Here is a 16,238-nt window from a genome sequence, read left to right as displayed (position 1 = left end):
AACAAAGCAGAGCTGTAAACCAACAAGCAAAATGCAGCCAATATGTATGATGATTTTTCTACCACATGCTTCTGCTTTTCTTAGAGTGGAGACAGAAAAGGAAAGTATAAGTTTGTAAGTATATGTTTAATGAGGGTAATAAAAAATGTTTATGTATATACATAAGTTCTTAAAATTCCCAGCTAGAAACCTGAGGTTATGTAGTTTTTTAAAAACCCATCAAATTCCAACATTGTTTAAACACAGACTTTCTAAAATAACAGTTCCTCCTCACCCCACCTGCCCTACAAAACCAGGACTCATATTGAGAATTTCAAGCTCAGCTTCTTAATGTCTGTCTCCTGCCCTAAGGCCTCACTGTAGGTCATCTTGGACAAAAGCAATTTACTAAAGTAAATATTATATATATAAAGTTTTCTCCCAGTGACTTCCCACTGAAAGAAATCTAAGCTGCCCAACACTGAACTGATGACACTTGTTAAAAGTCTGAAATGCTATTGAAAAGTTTACCAGCATAAGCAAGAAAATTTTTCCTAAGGACAAGTACAAAAGTACAAGTAAGTGGGAATTACAAACGAACAAGAATTTGGGCTGGATTTTTTTCTTGGAATTTGCAAAAACATATTTTTCTGTAAAGAATATGATACACAAATGTTCACATAGATAAACGTAGAAGTCGATATTAACTAACATGTGGTTTTATATTGGAGTAAATTTAGTTATTCTACCTCTTATTCCCAATATTTGATTTATCTTTCCAGATCTCCAGCCCAGATGATGGTTTTGAGAGTAAATCTCTTTATGAAAGCTGGTTAGAAAAGGACCCTTCATCTGAAAATAAAACTTTGCCTAGGTAAATTACTTGTATGTACGTTTTCTACCACACGATCAGTTGAGTTCCCCTTTGCCCCTTGTTTCTCCAGACAGGCAATTCTCAGATGTCTCAACAATTTGAGAGTATTTTTGCAAATTTTTAGTAAAAAATTATTAGCCATTATTTTGCATTCTTGCATAAAATTACATTAAGATATATATTAAATACATTAATAAATACAATTCAAATGAAGTAAAAAAATGAATGATGGATTATTTCTTTCTAAATTTATTAAGGTGCATTATCAGTAACTACCAAGTTATGTCTTTACCTTTAATTAGTTTAGATTTTATGTAAGAATTAACTTTTACTTCTCATTTATACAATAGCAGCTTTCTTGTATTTATTTTATATTTATATTTGTTTTCTACTCCTATACTATTTCTAAAACCAGCTGGTGGTAGCAATTTATAGCTTCATTCCATATTGCAAATAAGTCTTGTGAAAGTTTAAATGTATCTCCACTATATTTTTTTTCTTATTACAGGAATTAAAAAAAAATATTTATTATTTTATTTTGGGCTGCGTTGGGTCTTAGTTGCAGCACGTGGGATCTTTCGTTGTGGTGCGCAGGCTTCTCTCTCTAGTTGTGGCGTGCAAGCTCCAGAGCGGGTGGGCTCTGTAGTTGTGGCATGCGAGCTCTCTAGTTGTGGCTCACATGCTCAGTAGTTGTGGCGCATGGACTGAATTGCTCTGCAGCATGTGGGATCTTAGTTCCCTGACCAGGGATGGAACCCACATCCCCTGCATTGGAAGGCGGATTCTATTTTTTTTTTTTTTTTTTTTTGCGGTACGCGGGCCTCTCACTGTTGTGGCCTCTCCCATTGCGGAGCACAGGCTCCGGACACGCAGGCTCAGCGGCCATGGCTCACGGGCCCAGACGCTCCGCGGCATGAGGGATCTACCCGGACTGGGGCACGAACCCGCGTCCCCTGCATTGGCAGGCAGACTCTCAACCACTGCACCACCAGGGAAGCCCCTCCACTATGTTTTAAATGCTTATTCAAAAAAACACTAGAGTAGAAAAAAAGATTTAAAAAACATCCCAAGGTCTCAATCTCAAAAACATGTCTAATAGTTTGGAAGTATATAGTTAGGTTCTTAATGCATGTGTAATTTTATATTCTGTTTTATTTTTACTAAAAATTTTTAGTAAAAAATTATTAGCCATTATTTTGCATTCTTGCATAAAATTACATTAAGATATATATTAAATACATTAATAAATACAATTCAAATGAAGTAAAAAAATGAATGATGGATTATTTCTTTCTAAATTTATTAAGGTGCATTATCAGTAACTACCAAGTTATGTCTAAAAATTTTTACTAAAAATTTTACTTACTTTACTTCTGTTTTATATTCTGTTTTATTTATTTTTGAATGAAAATCTTCTATGACATTACATTTTTTTAAAAAAGTTTTTATTTATTTATTTTTGGTTGCAATGGGTCTTCATTGCTGCGTGCGTGCTTTCTCTAGTTGCAGCAAGTGGGGGCGACTCTTCGTTGTGGTGCATGGGCTTCTCATTGCGGTGGCTTCTCTTGTTGCGGAGCATGGGCTCTAGGTGCACAGGCTTCAGTAGTTGTGGCACGAGGCCTCGGTAGTTGTGGCTCGCGGGCTCTAAAGTGCAGGCTCAGTAGTTGTGGCTCACGGGCTTAGTTGCTGCGCGGCATGTGGGATCTTCCCGGACCAGGGATCGAACCTGTGTCCCCTGCACTGGCAGGAGGATTCCCAACCACTGCACCACCAGGGAAATCCCATCATTACATTTTATATGTATATATTTATATATATGTATGTAGTGGCTTCTTAATTATATGCAAAGCAATATATTATAATTAGATTTATTTCTGAAATAAACTAAGGCACTTTTAGAGTCTTCATGATCTTAAATGTAGACTTTCTCATGGCAGTTTTCTTACTAGAGTATAGTTCTGAGGGCAGAGACCGTATCTTACTTGTTTTTCCCTCAAAACAAATACCATAAATGCTGAAGATACGGACGATATCATAGTTACCAGGTTGCCATATTTAGTGTCACTGCCCAACTCTGGTTTTAGTCAGTTCAGATTTATAGGTTTATCACACATATAAATAGGTGTGGTGGTATACCTTTTCTTAATTTTTATAAATGTGCCATACAATTCCTTGCAGTTCTTGGGGCAGGATTCATGGTGCCATCTATTTAATTTTGTATTATTTATTTATGCATTGATTTTTTCATGTGTGTATGTGTATGTGTATCATATTTTACATTTAGAATCAACAAGCTGGGATCTGGCAGTGATTTTGAAGCTTATTTTCAGAGACTTGGAATTGCTTCAGGAAGAGTCCGGTACACTAAGAATAGGGTAAGCCATTTTATTATTTTGGATACATAGCACTTCATCCACATTCTCTTTGTTAGGAATTCTGTCATTTAGTTGTTGGGTACCAGGCACCGAGTGTACATGTGGCCTGGGAAGAATTGCAGGGATAGAGATAGCCTGCAGGTCCCTTTGTAGATGGACTAGGAAATAATTTGTGTTATTTTGTTAATGTTCACTGCCAGGGTTATTCAGTGAAGTGGTAGTTGATAAGAGTAATGCCAGGTATTTAGCTGGTTATCACTACCAAGAGGTTTGCATCCTTTTCCTGATGCGGGCTTTGTTGGAAAATCTAATTCTTCTTTTCTGATCTGCATTGCCTGCATTGCACCATTGCCACTCAAACACATTGATGATATGTGAGTACACGGGTTTTGAACCTATACCGTGTTTGTCTTTTATAAATTATGTCATAAACCAAACTGAAGATTACATCAGTAAACTCAGATTTGTCACAGATTTTAATAATTTTCTAATCATAATTGCAGTATGCCAACATCTTGCTTATCTAGAATACATATCCCTTGCAAATTTGACTATCCGGTATACAACTAACAGAGAAGTAAGCAAAAACAACTTCAGAATAACCCATAATGAATACATAAATCTGTATACTAATACTCATTACACTTCATACATAAAAGATGCACTTTACCTCTGTCAAAGCTTGTTCACTTTTATACTGTCATCATTCTGAACAAAGTTAGCTAGTTTCTAAGACAATGCAGATTTAAAGCAGAATATCAGATAGAGGGAGAGAGACTGATAAAGGGATGCCTTTCAGTGATATTAAAAGCAATAAGAATGATAGCTTTATGGCAAAGTAGCAGATAGGTAAAAACTAAAGTTAGGAAAGGCAGACCTAAGAAGTAAAACATATTTATGTGGAGTACCACCCTGTAACAATTTATGTTTATAATGGTAACCCTTAATTTTGTAACAAAGGTTAAATGGCATGTGGTTATATACTGTTTGGGAAGGGAGGGAAGGGGCTGAAATGTTGACCTTTAAACAACAGGGGTGCCAACCCTCCCAGCAGTTGAAAACCCATACATAGCTTTACATTCAGGATCATGTAGTCCTGTAGTACATATTTATTGAAAAAAATTAATGTATAAGTTGAACCCCTGTAGTTCAAACCTGTTAAAGTGTCAGCTGAATAATCCTTCAGCTATAACAATACTTAGCTGCTCAGAACCTTTCATCCTCAATCAGTTGATAGATAATTTTAAACTGTGCTGGTATGCAATTTGAGCATGTACTCCTTAATTTGTCAGCAAAGCAATAGGGAAAAGTTTCAGGAAGCAGTGTTTTGAATAAAGATTATATGAATTATAAAATGAATAATGGTAAAATTTTAAATTGGTGAAAATTTGGCAGGGGGGTTTTAGTTAATTAGATTTAATGTTTTCACTCATTGTGATAAAACTCAGGGTGCCATATGGTTATGTTTTTTAATACAATCATTTTATGATTCCATAAAATATTATAATTTGAATATTTAATGTTTGTATATACTCGGTCCCCCCCACCTTTTTTTTTTTTTCAGAAAACAGATAATTACAGCAGCTATCCAATGTACCATACAATTTATGAGACATTTGAATTGGTGGAGAATTTTTATGACCCCACGTTTAAAAAACAGCTTGCTGTAGCTCAGTTACGAGGAGCACTGGTTTATGAGCTTGCAGACTCTAAAATCATTCCTTTCAACATTCAAGACTATGCAAAATCTTTGGAAAACTATGCAACAGGTATCTACAGCTTATCCAAGAAATATGACCAACAATTAAGAGACCATCAAGTATCATTTGGTAAGAAATGGCTGGACAGATATTTTATAATCATCAAGTTAGAGTTTTAAGATATCACCTCCTATTGTCATCCATGCACACCATTTCATCCTAGAATTTATCCCTGCCTCATTTCCTAATCCTGACTTATAGAAAAAAAAACTTTAAACACCTATTAAAGAATGTCATTTAGTTTGATATTTGTAGGATGAATCCATTTTGCTAAGTTAGTGCTACAAACATTGGGTTGGTAAATATTTTCCCCATATTGCTGCCTTTAAAAATGTTTTGTTATAAGAACAATACTATTAAAATGTAACAATATTACACAAAGATTGGAAAGTAAAGAAAGCCACCACTTCTACTACATATATGTAGTATTACATTATTATCATTATTACTGCAGCATTTACCTATTAATGTTTTTCTACATGGAGGATTTTTTCCACGGTTTTCAGCATTCTTTCCTTTTATATCTGGCCATTTTGTGGTTGCTATTCCACATCATGTATCTCCTGCAAAGCAGAAGTGAAATGTGGTGTAGTGTAGTGTAGCAGCATTAAGCATTGGGTCTGGAAGCGGTTTCCTGGTTCAAATCCTGGCTCTAATATTTAATCATTGTGTGACCTTGAGAAAGTTACTTAACCCCCTATGTATCAGTTTCATTATGAGTGAAATAGTAAAGTAAAATGTTTCCAAGATTGCTGTGGAGATTTCATTTGGTTGGTATGTGGAAACAATGGTGACTGTCACTTAGTGCTCATAATGTTAGCTATTATTACTGTTTTATTGCAACCATTTTCTTTTATTAATCTGGGAGTACATATTCTTAGTATATATCAAAGTTATCAAATATGTACTGAGTGTCTACTGTGTACCAAGTGCTATGTTATTTCCTGGGAGATATAAAGAAGATTAAGAAATAGTCATTGTCTTCAAAGAGCTTAAATTCTCATGGGGAAGGAGAAGACAAAATGCAGGGGAAAATCTATTAAAGGGGTTCACAGAGGGTACTATAGGGGTGCTGAGAATGAGTAGCGGGTGGTCAGTAAAGCGAGAGAGAGGCATGGACATATATACACTACCAAACGTAAGGTAGATAGCTAGTGGGAAGCAGCCGCATAGCACAGGGAGATCAGCTCGGTGCTTTGTGACCACCTGGAGGGGTGGGATAGGGAGGGTGGGAGGGAGGGAGACGCAAGAGGGAAGAGATATGGGAACATATATATAACTGATTCACTTTGTTATAAAGCAGAAACTAACACACGATTGTAAAGCAATTATACCCCAATAAAGATGTTAAAAAAAAAAAGTAACCTTCAGAAAGTTACGACAAGCAGCAGGCACTAAGATCTAGAAACTGAAGCAAAGAAAATTTAGAAAATTGTGCTTAGATCTATATGAATTGTCCCAATAAGTAAGTATTGAATGAATAAATAAATGAATGCTGGGTTTCTGATAAATTGAGTTAAAAGGATTTTTTAGTCTTAAACTCTTGAAATTTGTTATTTCCTTAAGAACCAATTTTGCCATTTTCAATGTGATACATTATTTCTTTGTTACAATATTTTCTAATAATTTCCATGTATCTGAAAGAAGACTCAGTAGAAAATAGTTTCAACATCTATTTAGTCACAGCAATCTGGAATGGGCGGTGGGTTGGAAAATGAACCTTTGAAATATGAAGCACTCATGCTTACTAATCTCCCTTCTACTTTTCTATTTTTTAAAAAAGATTCCTTATTTTCTGCTGTGAAAAACTTCTCAAAGTCTGCTTCCGATTTTCATAGAAGACTTTCACAAGTTGATCTGAATAAGTAAGTTTCAAATGTAAAGCTCCCTACTGTTTTGAAAAGCAGTCTGGTTACTGGAATGAACTGGGTACACTTATAGAAGCATTCAACTCTGAATCATTGCTACTCAAATTATGGTGTGCCAGCCAGTAGCATCAACATCACCTGGGAGCTTGTTAGAAAGGCAGAATATCAGACCCCATCCAAGACCTGCTTTATTAGAACTCTGCACTTTAACAAGACTCTCCAGGTAGTTTGTATTCACATTAAAGTTTGAGGGGCATAGCTGTTGAATGATAGACTAAAAACTCATCCCATGGCAAGGGCCAGGGAGACATGTCTTTAGAAGTTTGCATGATAAGAATTCTGACTATTTCTGGTAATTCATAATTCTATGGGTTTAAGTGCATTTGTAGCATATTTTACTACAGTCACAATATTCCTGTGAATGGTGTAGAAATTCTTTCTTTACTAATACTTTTTTTGCGTTTCATTTAACCTCATGCCATTGTTAGGTTGAAAAATAATTTAAAAGTTACACTCAAAGCATTATTTAACAAGCATAATTTGTTCCACCTTACAGTCCATGTCACATTTCTTAATTTTTTTCAGATTTATCAGAATAAGCTTTCCCACCTCCCATCTGGGCAGAAAGCTGTATCAGTCATTGTGAGGGGCCTCTCTCCCTGGGGTTGTAGGACAGCCTAGGGAACTTTTGCAGCACCCCAAAAGAGAGTTGGCAGATTCCAAGTGTGGAAAGGACTCCCTGCCCACTAGGAGCAGCTGTCTCCCTCCTTGCAGACTCCTGCAACTTCCCTTCATTCTGTCTTGTTTAGCCTTTACTCTGCTCCTTTCTTCCACAGTAGAATTAACTGGTTTATCAATAACAACTTGGTAGTCCACCCTACCTTTGTAGGCTCTCCTCCTACAAAGAATTAAAAATGTCTTTCACTTCTTTCTGGTCTGTGATCTTGAAAAACAAACCATTTCCCAATCAGTCTCTCTGCTTATTATAAATAATAGAAAGATGCCCCTGCTGTTATATGTAGCTTACCATATGAGCCTTACTGTGTGTTTTATATGCATTTTCTTTAAAAAAATCTATGAGTTTAGAAGGTTATTTCCTCATGCCTTATCCTTATTTAATGTTTTAAAATGTGGTTGCATGGTAAGGGTTTTAATTATCCATTTCTTATTCTCAAAGCCCCACTACAGTGAGAATTATGAATGACCAACTGATGTTCCTGGAAAGGGCATTCATCGATCCCCTTGGTTTACCAGGGAGGCCATTCTATAGGTAAGGAGGCAACAGCTGTTCCACTAAAGGACACCAAATACGTCACTGTGACCAAAACCAGCATACCCAAGGTGTGCTTCAAACTCCTGCTATCAGACAAGTGTCAAGTGGATATGTATACTGAAGGGAATACGGGTGAGATTATGCATAACAGTATAACTTGTACTATCAGAAAAGTTAATTTCATATCGTGTATTGCTTTGCTGCAGATGTAAATGGCAGATGATAGTTGAAAACCAAGTCTTGTAACAAAATCGAAAAGACACAGAATCTTAAAGGGGATCTGAGAGCTCATGTAGTTCAATTTTCTACATGAATCTTTTCTGTAGGATCTCAGAAAAGTAGTTATCCAGCCACTGTTTGAATCTTCCAGTGAATGGAAGCTTTCTACCACATGAGGAAGTTTATTCTGTTTTAGGAAAGTTCTACTTAATAGAAAGTTTTCTTCATAAAGATATATTTCCCTGTAATTTTCTCCCTCTGACCCTGTTCTGCTCTCCAAAGTCAAAAAGAATTATTCTAGATCTATTTCCATATAACATTTCAGGTTTTTGAAGATGGATGCCATAGTTTCCCCTAAAGAAATATCACTGTTTTTTTGATCTCTATCTCAGGTTTTCTTTCAGTATCTTGGTTGCTTTTGGATAGCCTCCAGTTTTTTGAGTTACATTTTAAGCCGTGGTTTCTTGGTAAAAATTAGAAAGGTCCTAGTATTTAGAGTCAGAAAATCTGTGTTCTAGTTCACTTGCACATGTGTGATTTAGAGCAAGTCATATCTAGGGTTTGCTCATCTGAATTAGGATGGTGATAATTGCTATTTTACAAGGCTGTTTATCATCAAATGACATATACAAAAGATATTTCTATGTTACCTTTCTTATAAATATTAGTAATAATTTAACTGATTACAAGCCCAGGCATTTAGAGCCCAGCTCTGCCAAATACTAAGTGTGACCTGGGCAAATTTACTTCTCTAAGACTCAGGCTCCTCAGCTGTAGATGGAGATTACAGTGCTTTTACCCCATAGGTCTGCAGATTTAAGGCATGCAGAAGATTCAGCTCAGAGGGGGTATACTCAGTAAATGGCTGCTATTTTTATAACAGTTTACATAATGTAAGGATACATGTTTATCAATACAAATGAAATAGCAGCCATCAGTTAAGTATTTACAAAAATCAAATCAAAGGTTGAAAGCTAATCTACACGTTAATCCTCTCTTGCCTATCATTAGTCCATCTTTATATATTTATATTTTTTATTTTTTAAAGGTTTTTTTAAAAATTATTTTTCTGGATGCATTGGGTCTTAGTTGCGGCATGTGGGATCTTCTGTTGCAGTGCACAGGCTCTTTGTTGCAGTGCGTCGGCTTCTCTCTGCTTGTGGCGCGTGGGCTCCAGAGCTCACGGGCTCAGTTGTTGAGGCGTGGGCTTAGTTGCCCCATGGCATGTGGGATCTTAGTTCCCCAACCAGGGCTCGAACCGGCGTTCCCTGCATTGGAAGATGGATTCTTACACTGGACCACCAGGGAAGTCCTTATTTTTTAATTTATGATTTATAAGCAAAACATCTCTTTTTCAAATTCAGGCTCTATACAATTATATAGAATAAAAAGGGACAGTGCTAACACCCGGACATTTCTATTATTTCCTTCAGGGAAAATCAGTGATGAGTTTGATGTTAAATTTTGAATGCAGTTATGTACACATGTATAGTTATTTATTATTCATTTCTGTTTACATAAATGGGACCATATATCACTTTGCAACTGCTTTTGGTAAAAATTTTTCTCAGATTTCTCAGAGATCTATGTCAATATATATAACTTTATTATTTTTTACTTATTTATTCCTTTGGCTGTGTCAGGTCTTCGTTGCTGCACGCGGGCTTTTCTCTAGTTGCAGCGAGCAGGGGCCACTCTTTGTTGTGGTGCGCGGGTTTGTTGTGGAGCACAGGCTCTAGGTGTGCCGGGTTCAGTAGCTGTGGCTCACAGGCTCAGTAGTTGTGGCTCACGGGCTCTAGAGCGCGGGCTCAGTAGTTGTGGCACATGGGCTTAGTTGCTCCAAAGCATGTGGGATCCTCCCAGACCAGGGCACAAACCCGTGTTCCCTGCATTGGCAGGCAGATTCTTAACTACTGCGCCACCAGGGAAGCCCAATATATAGAATTTTAGCTCTTCTCATCTGCTGCATAGTGTTCCACTGTATGGCTTTCGTGTGTAAATTTTTTAGTCCTTATTGAGTTTTTAATTAGATTTTGCCCCCCAATTACTTAGTATTATGAAAAGTACTGCTATGAAATGTCCCTGAGCCCTACATGAACATTTGTTTTAATATCTCTATAATCAGTACCTGAGATTTCAGGGTCAAAGGGTAAACACACTTTTTGGAACTATTAATTGAACATGAAGACTATATTTTAAAGCCAGGGAGAGGTGGTTCAAGATGACAATGTAGGAAGATACTGAACTCACCTCTCCCAGACATACCAAATCTACAGCTACAGATGGGACAGTTTCCTCTGAAAAAGACCTGACGATTAGCCGAGCAACTCCTTCAAATCAGGCAAAGGAGAAAAAGGCCATGTGGATGTGGGTAGATGAGCCTGAGGCCCAATCTTGCCACCAAGCCCACTCCTGGGGCAGCAGCCCACAGCAAAGGGTTTGTACCCAAATCAGCCACCTCAACTTACCTCTCAGCCCTGTGCCTGAGAGGTAAGCCTCCCAAATATCTGGCTTTGAGAACCAACAAAGCTGCTGCATCCCTAAGACCAAAGGGATGTACAGAACTGGGAAACTGCTCAGGCTGAAAGGACTCGCTGGAACTCATCTGCACAGGGCCCAGCACAGAAGCAGTCCTTAAAAGCACCCAGATTTTATGTGAAAGAGATTCATTTGCTGATCTTAAAGCACCGGCTGGAGGGGCAGGGGCCTGGTGGGATACTCTCCAAGATGGGGGCCGGTGGGTGCCGATTTCCACTCTTCCTCTGCCTTGCTAAAGCTCGTGGGCACTATCTTTCTTTCCCTCCTCTTCCCTGAAGGTGATGATCTTTATGCATTCCCTCTGCTGATCTCCAGAGCGGAGCTTTTATTTGCAGCTGGTGCTCTGCCTTTTGCATCTGGTGTCCTGGTTTTTGTAGCTGTTGCCAGGAGACACCTTGATTGCTTGGCTCAGGGTAGTGGGTGGGAGGGCTTGCATTCCTGCATCCCGTGAGGCTGTAACAACTGGAGAGACAGTTCTTGGCAGACTACCATCCCCAAGGTACGAGCAGACTGAAAACACCCCCAGTCTTTCTGAGAAAGAGGCTCATTTGCTTGTCCAGGAGCTTTGGCCTGAGGAGAGGGCTTTCGTTCCAGTGCACTTCTAAAAGCCCACGGAGTGCTCTCTCGGGGAATGGAGGCTGGTGGAAGCACTCTTTGTGCTCTCCCTCTGCCTCACTCCAGCTTGACCTTCTCTCTCAGAAGGGAGCTTATACCCTTTTCTGGCACCCTGATTTTTGAAGCTGCTGCTGGGGATACCTCTACATTGCCTGGTTCTGGTGACCAGAGGGGATTATGCTTGCGGGTGTCATAGGAATAGATATTAAACAGCTACCACTGTCAGGCACAGCAAGAGAGAGGCAGCAGAACCAAGGGCTGTCTTCCAGGGAAAGAAGCCTATAAGCTTATAATCACAGCTGCAGGCCGAGAGGCAGGATTCTGATTAAACACATTACCCATCTAAGGGCTGACTGTAAACTGTACCAGAGACCTAGGAGGGCAGGTGCTGTCTTCATGCTCTCCTTTTGCCACGCTCCAGAGAATGAGCATCTCTCAGGGGAACTCTTACACATTTGATGCCTCAGCTTTTGCGGCTGCTGCCCAGGGGATACCCCTTCATCCCCTGCCTCTGGCGGCCAGGTGGTATTGCTTTCCTGGGTCCCACAGGGTTACAACGATCTGAGAGTCAGTGCGTGGGAGGCTGCCACCTTCAGGTCACTGCACAGATAGCAGGCGGAAACACCCCCCCACCTTTCCGTAGAAGAGGCCTATTTGCCTGTCCTGGAGCTTCAGCCTGAGGGGCAGCCTTCACGCTTGGCACACATCTAGAGGCCTGTGGAGCTCCTCTCAGAGAACACGGGCCGGGGAACGCCGTCTATGTTCTCCCTCTGCTCTGTTACAGCTTGCTAGTATATACCAGAAAGGAGCTTATGCACTTGTCTGGAGCCCCGAGTTTTGACTGCTACCCAGGGGACACCTTCATATGACCTGGCTCTAGTGGCCACCAGACCTACTCTTGTGTTTCACAGGATGGTATACATTTGCATACTTTAAAAGCTGCTGCCTGAGGGTCTGGCTTCCAATCATCCTGAATCTAAGTGCTGACTGAGATATTCCCCTTTGGTACACTGACAGGTCTTGGCACACACTCAGCTATTGGGAGCTATTAAAAATAGGTGGCTTGGAGAATCACAGAGGTTTGAGAGACAACCAAGAGCTAGGGAAAGGTTGGACAATAAGGTTTATCACATGAGGCTACTCCATCAAGACTGCTGGTTTCTATGCATTAGATGAAACAGCCACCTCTTCCAGAGAGTCAAGCAAAATGAGGAAACACGGAATATGTTACAAACAAAGAAAAAAAGACAAGACCTCAGGAAAAAAACATTTGAACAAATGTAAGTAATCTACATGATAAAGTGTTCAAAGTAGTGGTCATAAAAGATGCTACTGAATGTGAGAGAAGAATGGATGAACGCAGTGAAAACTTTGAGAAACTTGTAGAAAATATAAGAGTACCAAATAGAAGTCATGGTGTTAAAGAAAGAATACAATAACTGAACTGAAAAATACACTAGAGTGGTTCACTAGCAGACTAAAAGAAGCAGAAGAATCAGTGACCTGGAACACAGGTAGTGGAACTCACATAAAAAGAGCAACAAAAAGCAAAAAGGATTTTTAAAAGTGATGACAGCTTAAGGGACCTCTGGGACAACATCAAGTGAAACAACATTTATGTTATAGAGGTCGCAAAAGAAAAGAGAAGGGGGCTGAAAACTTCCCCAACATGGGGAAGGAAACAGACACCCAGATCCAGGAAGCTGAGACAATTCCAAATAAGATGAACCAAAAGATACCCATCTAAGACAAATTATAATTAAAATGGCAAGGAAGGTAGAAATAAGGAGAGAATCTTAAAAGCAGCAAGGGAAAAACAACTTATGAACAAGAGAATCCTCTTGAGACCATTAGCAGATATTCCAGCAGAAATTTTTCAGGCCAGAAGGGAGTGGCATGATGTATTCAAAGTGCTGAAAGAAGAAAATTCCCAACCAAAGTGAATAAAAACCATATAATCATCTCAACAGAGAAAAAACATTTGGCGAAATTCAACATCCACTTATAATAAAAAGTTTCAACGGGACTTCCCTGGTGGTCCAGTGGTTAAGACTCCGTGCTCCTACTGCAGGGGGCATGGGTTCGATCCCTGGTCGGGGAACTAAGATCCCACATGCCGCAGAGCAAATTAAAAAAAAAAAGTCTCAACAAACTGGATACAGAGGCAGTGTATCTCAACATAACATAGGCCATATATGACAGACCCAGAGCTGCCATCATGCTCAATGGTGAAAAACCCAAAACATGACAAGTATGCCTACTCTCACCACTTTTATTCAACATAGTACTGGAAGTCCTAGCCACAGCAATTAGGACAAGTAAATCAAAGACAACCAAACCAGGAAGAAGTAAAACTGTCACTATTGCGGATGACATGGTACTGTTTGTAGAAAAACCTAATGATTCCACAAAAAAACTATTAGAATAAATGAATTCAGTAAAGCTGTAGGACACATAAGCAATATACAGGGACCTATGGCATTTCTACACACTAATGATCACAAAGAAATTAGGAAAACACCCCATTTACAATTTCATCAGGTTTACTTGATTGCTATATCAATAATATTGTACTATACTCTCCCTTTACAATTCTCCAGAAGACGGCATGTATAGTAAGGAATACCTATGACCTGTATCTCTAATCTCAGCTTATATATGTCAGAATATTAATGTTTATAAACAGTTTAGCACATATACCTGTTTTAATAAGAAAGATCCATTTGAGGCCATACTAAAATTTAAAAGCCAAGAGCGATAAATCCTGATGTACTTTGGGAAATCTAAATGATTACATTATAAATTTCTCTTTGATCATTAATATAGTGACTTTACATAGAGTTCCATGTTGCGTCCTACAGTAGATTTACAGCTTGAAGCAGCTATAGGATTTGACTATTGGGCCTAATTCCTGATAAGAGTGTTTAATAAAATATGTACATTTGTGGAAGGCAGAATTCCACACACTGGGGAGAGAAGTAACTTGATCTCTTGAGCTACTTATGAGGTAAAGTAGGAAATCAACTGCAAACTTTCCTTCTAGATCAAAAAAGTGTGCTTTGTGGGCAACCCATATATAGCCATTTTACCTTTGTGGAATGGGCTTTATTATCCTTGCCACTTGTGATATTTTTGTAATACAAGCTTCTTTATTGCTTTTTAATGTCTGAAGAGTACTGGGAACAACTGTCATTCTTGTTGAATCTCTAAAAAAGGCAATACAGCGGTATTTTTTAATCTTATTACACATATCCATAAATTATCCATGCTTCATGGATGTCAGTTTGTGGATGTCTAGGCAGTTAGACAACTAATGCCCATAACTTACAGGAAAGAAGCTACTTACTTCCAAATGCACGGGTTGGCAACATATGATTCACGAGATGCATCTTATCAACTCCTTTCTTTGCTTAAAATTATACCATTAACTAAATATCTCAAACCAATTATATGTTTTTATTTTGGAGTAACAAAAGTAAATGCCAGGAGGAGACACAGAATACTTAGTAAGATACGGTCTAACAAAGCAGAATGAATAAAGAAAAAGCATATAAAGAGTAATATATGTATATGCTTCAGTTCAACCTGTTCTCTTTGTTTTTTTCTACTAGGCACATCATCTTTGCTCCAAGCAGCCACAACAAATATGCTGGCGAATCATTTCCTGGCATCTTTGATTCTATATTTGATATTGAAAATAAAGCAGATCCTCGTTCAGCCTGGAAAGAAGTAAAGAAACACATTTCAATTGCAGCCTTTACAATTCAAGCAGCAGCAGGGACTCTGAAAGAGTTGTTATAGTAAGGTCTCAGCCAACTAGCTGCCGTTAAAAGTCTGAGGATAAAATCCGTCTTTCTTTCTGATAACACATGAAGCCAGAGCTTGCTTTTCATGTCATGTTTTGACTTTAGACTTCCACCTTGTTCATCTGCAAAGAGATTTTTGGCCCTTTGAAAATTCGTAACTTCATCATGAAAGTGCTAATCCAATAAAACAAACCAAAAAACCTCTAGTCATATGGAGAAAGAGATGAAGTAAGTGAAAGTTCCCTAAAATAAAATATGGCAAGGAACTTGAACTCTTCAGACATTGGTGGCCAGAAAGTGAAACAGTACAACCACTTTGGAAAACAGTCTGGCACTTTCTTATGAAGTTAAATATATACTTATATTATAGCTCTAAAATTCTACTTCTAGGTATTTACTAAGGAAAAGCAAAAACATGATCACCAAAAGACTGTTGCATGTTCATCGCAGCTTAATGTGCAAATAATGCCAATGCCCATCAATAAATGAATGGATACATTGCAGTATATTCACAATGGAATACTACTCAGCAATAAAAACGAAATAACTGCCAATACATGTAATATTATTGGCAGACATTGTTGAGGGAAAGAAGCCAGACACAAAAGAATGCCTAGTATGAGACTCAATTTATATGAAGAAGCAAAACTAATCTATGGTATTAGGAATTAGATCAGTGACTGCTTGGGTCAAGTAAGGGGCAGGCAGGGAGGAAATCTGCTACAAAGAGGCAAGTTTCTGGGATGATGGGAGTTTTCTGTATCATGATCTGGATGATGGTTACACAGGAATATACAGTTGTCAAACTTCATCAAACAGTAAACTTAAAATGTGTAACAATGATACCTTATAAATAAATTTGATTACCAAGAAAAAAAATGTCTGGCCAGAAGACTGGAATAGCACACCTTCTCTTGTGAAACCATCATGG

General features: G+C 38.4%; 1 protein-coding gene across 2 annotated transcripts in view; it reads left to right on the top strand.

Moving 5' to 3' along the window:
• NAALAD2 (N-acetylated alpha-linked acidic dipeptidase 2) overlaps positions 1 to 15,412 on the top strand; it is a 48,279-nt gene extending 32,867 nt beyond the window's left edge. Inside the window, exons 14-19 of one of the 2 annotated variants that reach the window (XM_065881401.1) lie at positions 762 to 853; positions 3,138 to 3,228; positions 4,793 to 5,057; positions 6,772 to 6,853; positions 8,034 to 8,126; positions 15,113 to 15,412. In XM_065881401.1, the coding sequence (XP_065737473.1) occupies positions 762 to 853; positions 3,138 to 3,228; positions 4,793 to 5,057; positions 6,772 to 6,853; positions 8,034 to 8,126; positions 15,113 to 15,302 (813 nt within the window). In that variant the 3' untranslated portion in view covers positions 15,303 to 15,412. The remainder of the gene's footprint in view (positions 1 to 761; positions 854 to 3,137; positions 3,229 to 4,792; positions 5,058 to 6,771; positions 6,854 to 8,033; positions 8,127 to 15,112) is intronic. The other variant, XM_065881402.1, reaches the window with a different exon arrangement.
• Positions 15,413 to 16,238: the final 826 nt, after the last annotated feature.

The sequence above is a fragment of the Phocoena phocoena genome, chromosome 8 (genome assembly GCF_963924675.1).
Source record: "Phocoena phocoena chromosome 8, mPhoPho1.1, whole genome shotgun sequence".
Taxonomy (NCBI): domain Eukaryota; kingdom Metazoa; phylum Chordata; class Mammalia; order Artiodactyla; family Phocoenidae; genus Phocoena; species Phocoena phocoena.
The sequence above is the reverse complement of the archived record's forward strand: the minus strand, read 5'-3'. Positions and strand labels throughout refer to the sequence as shown.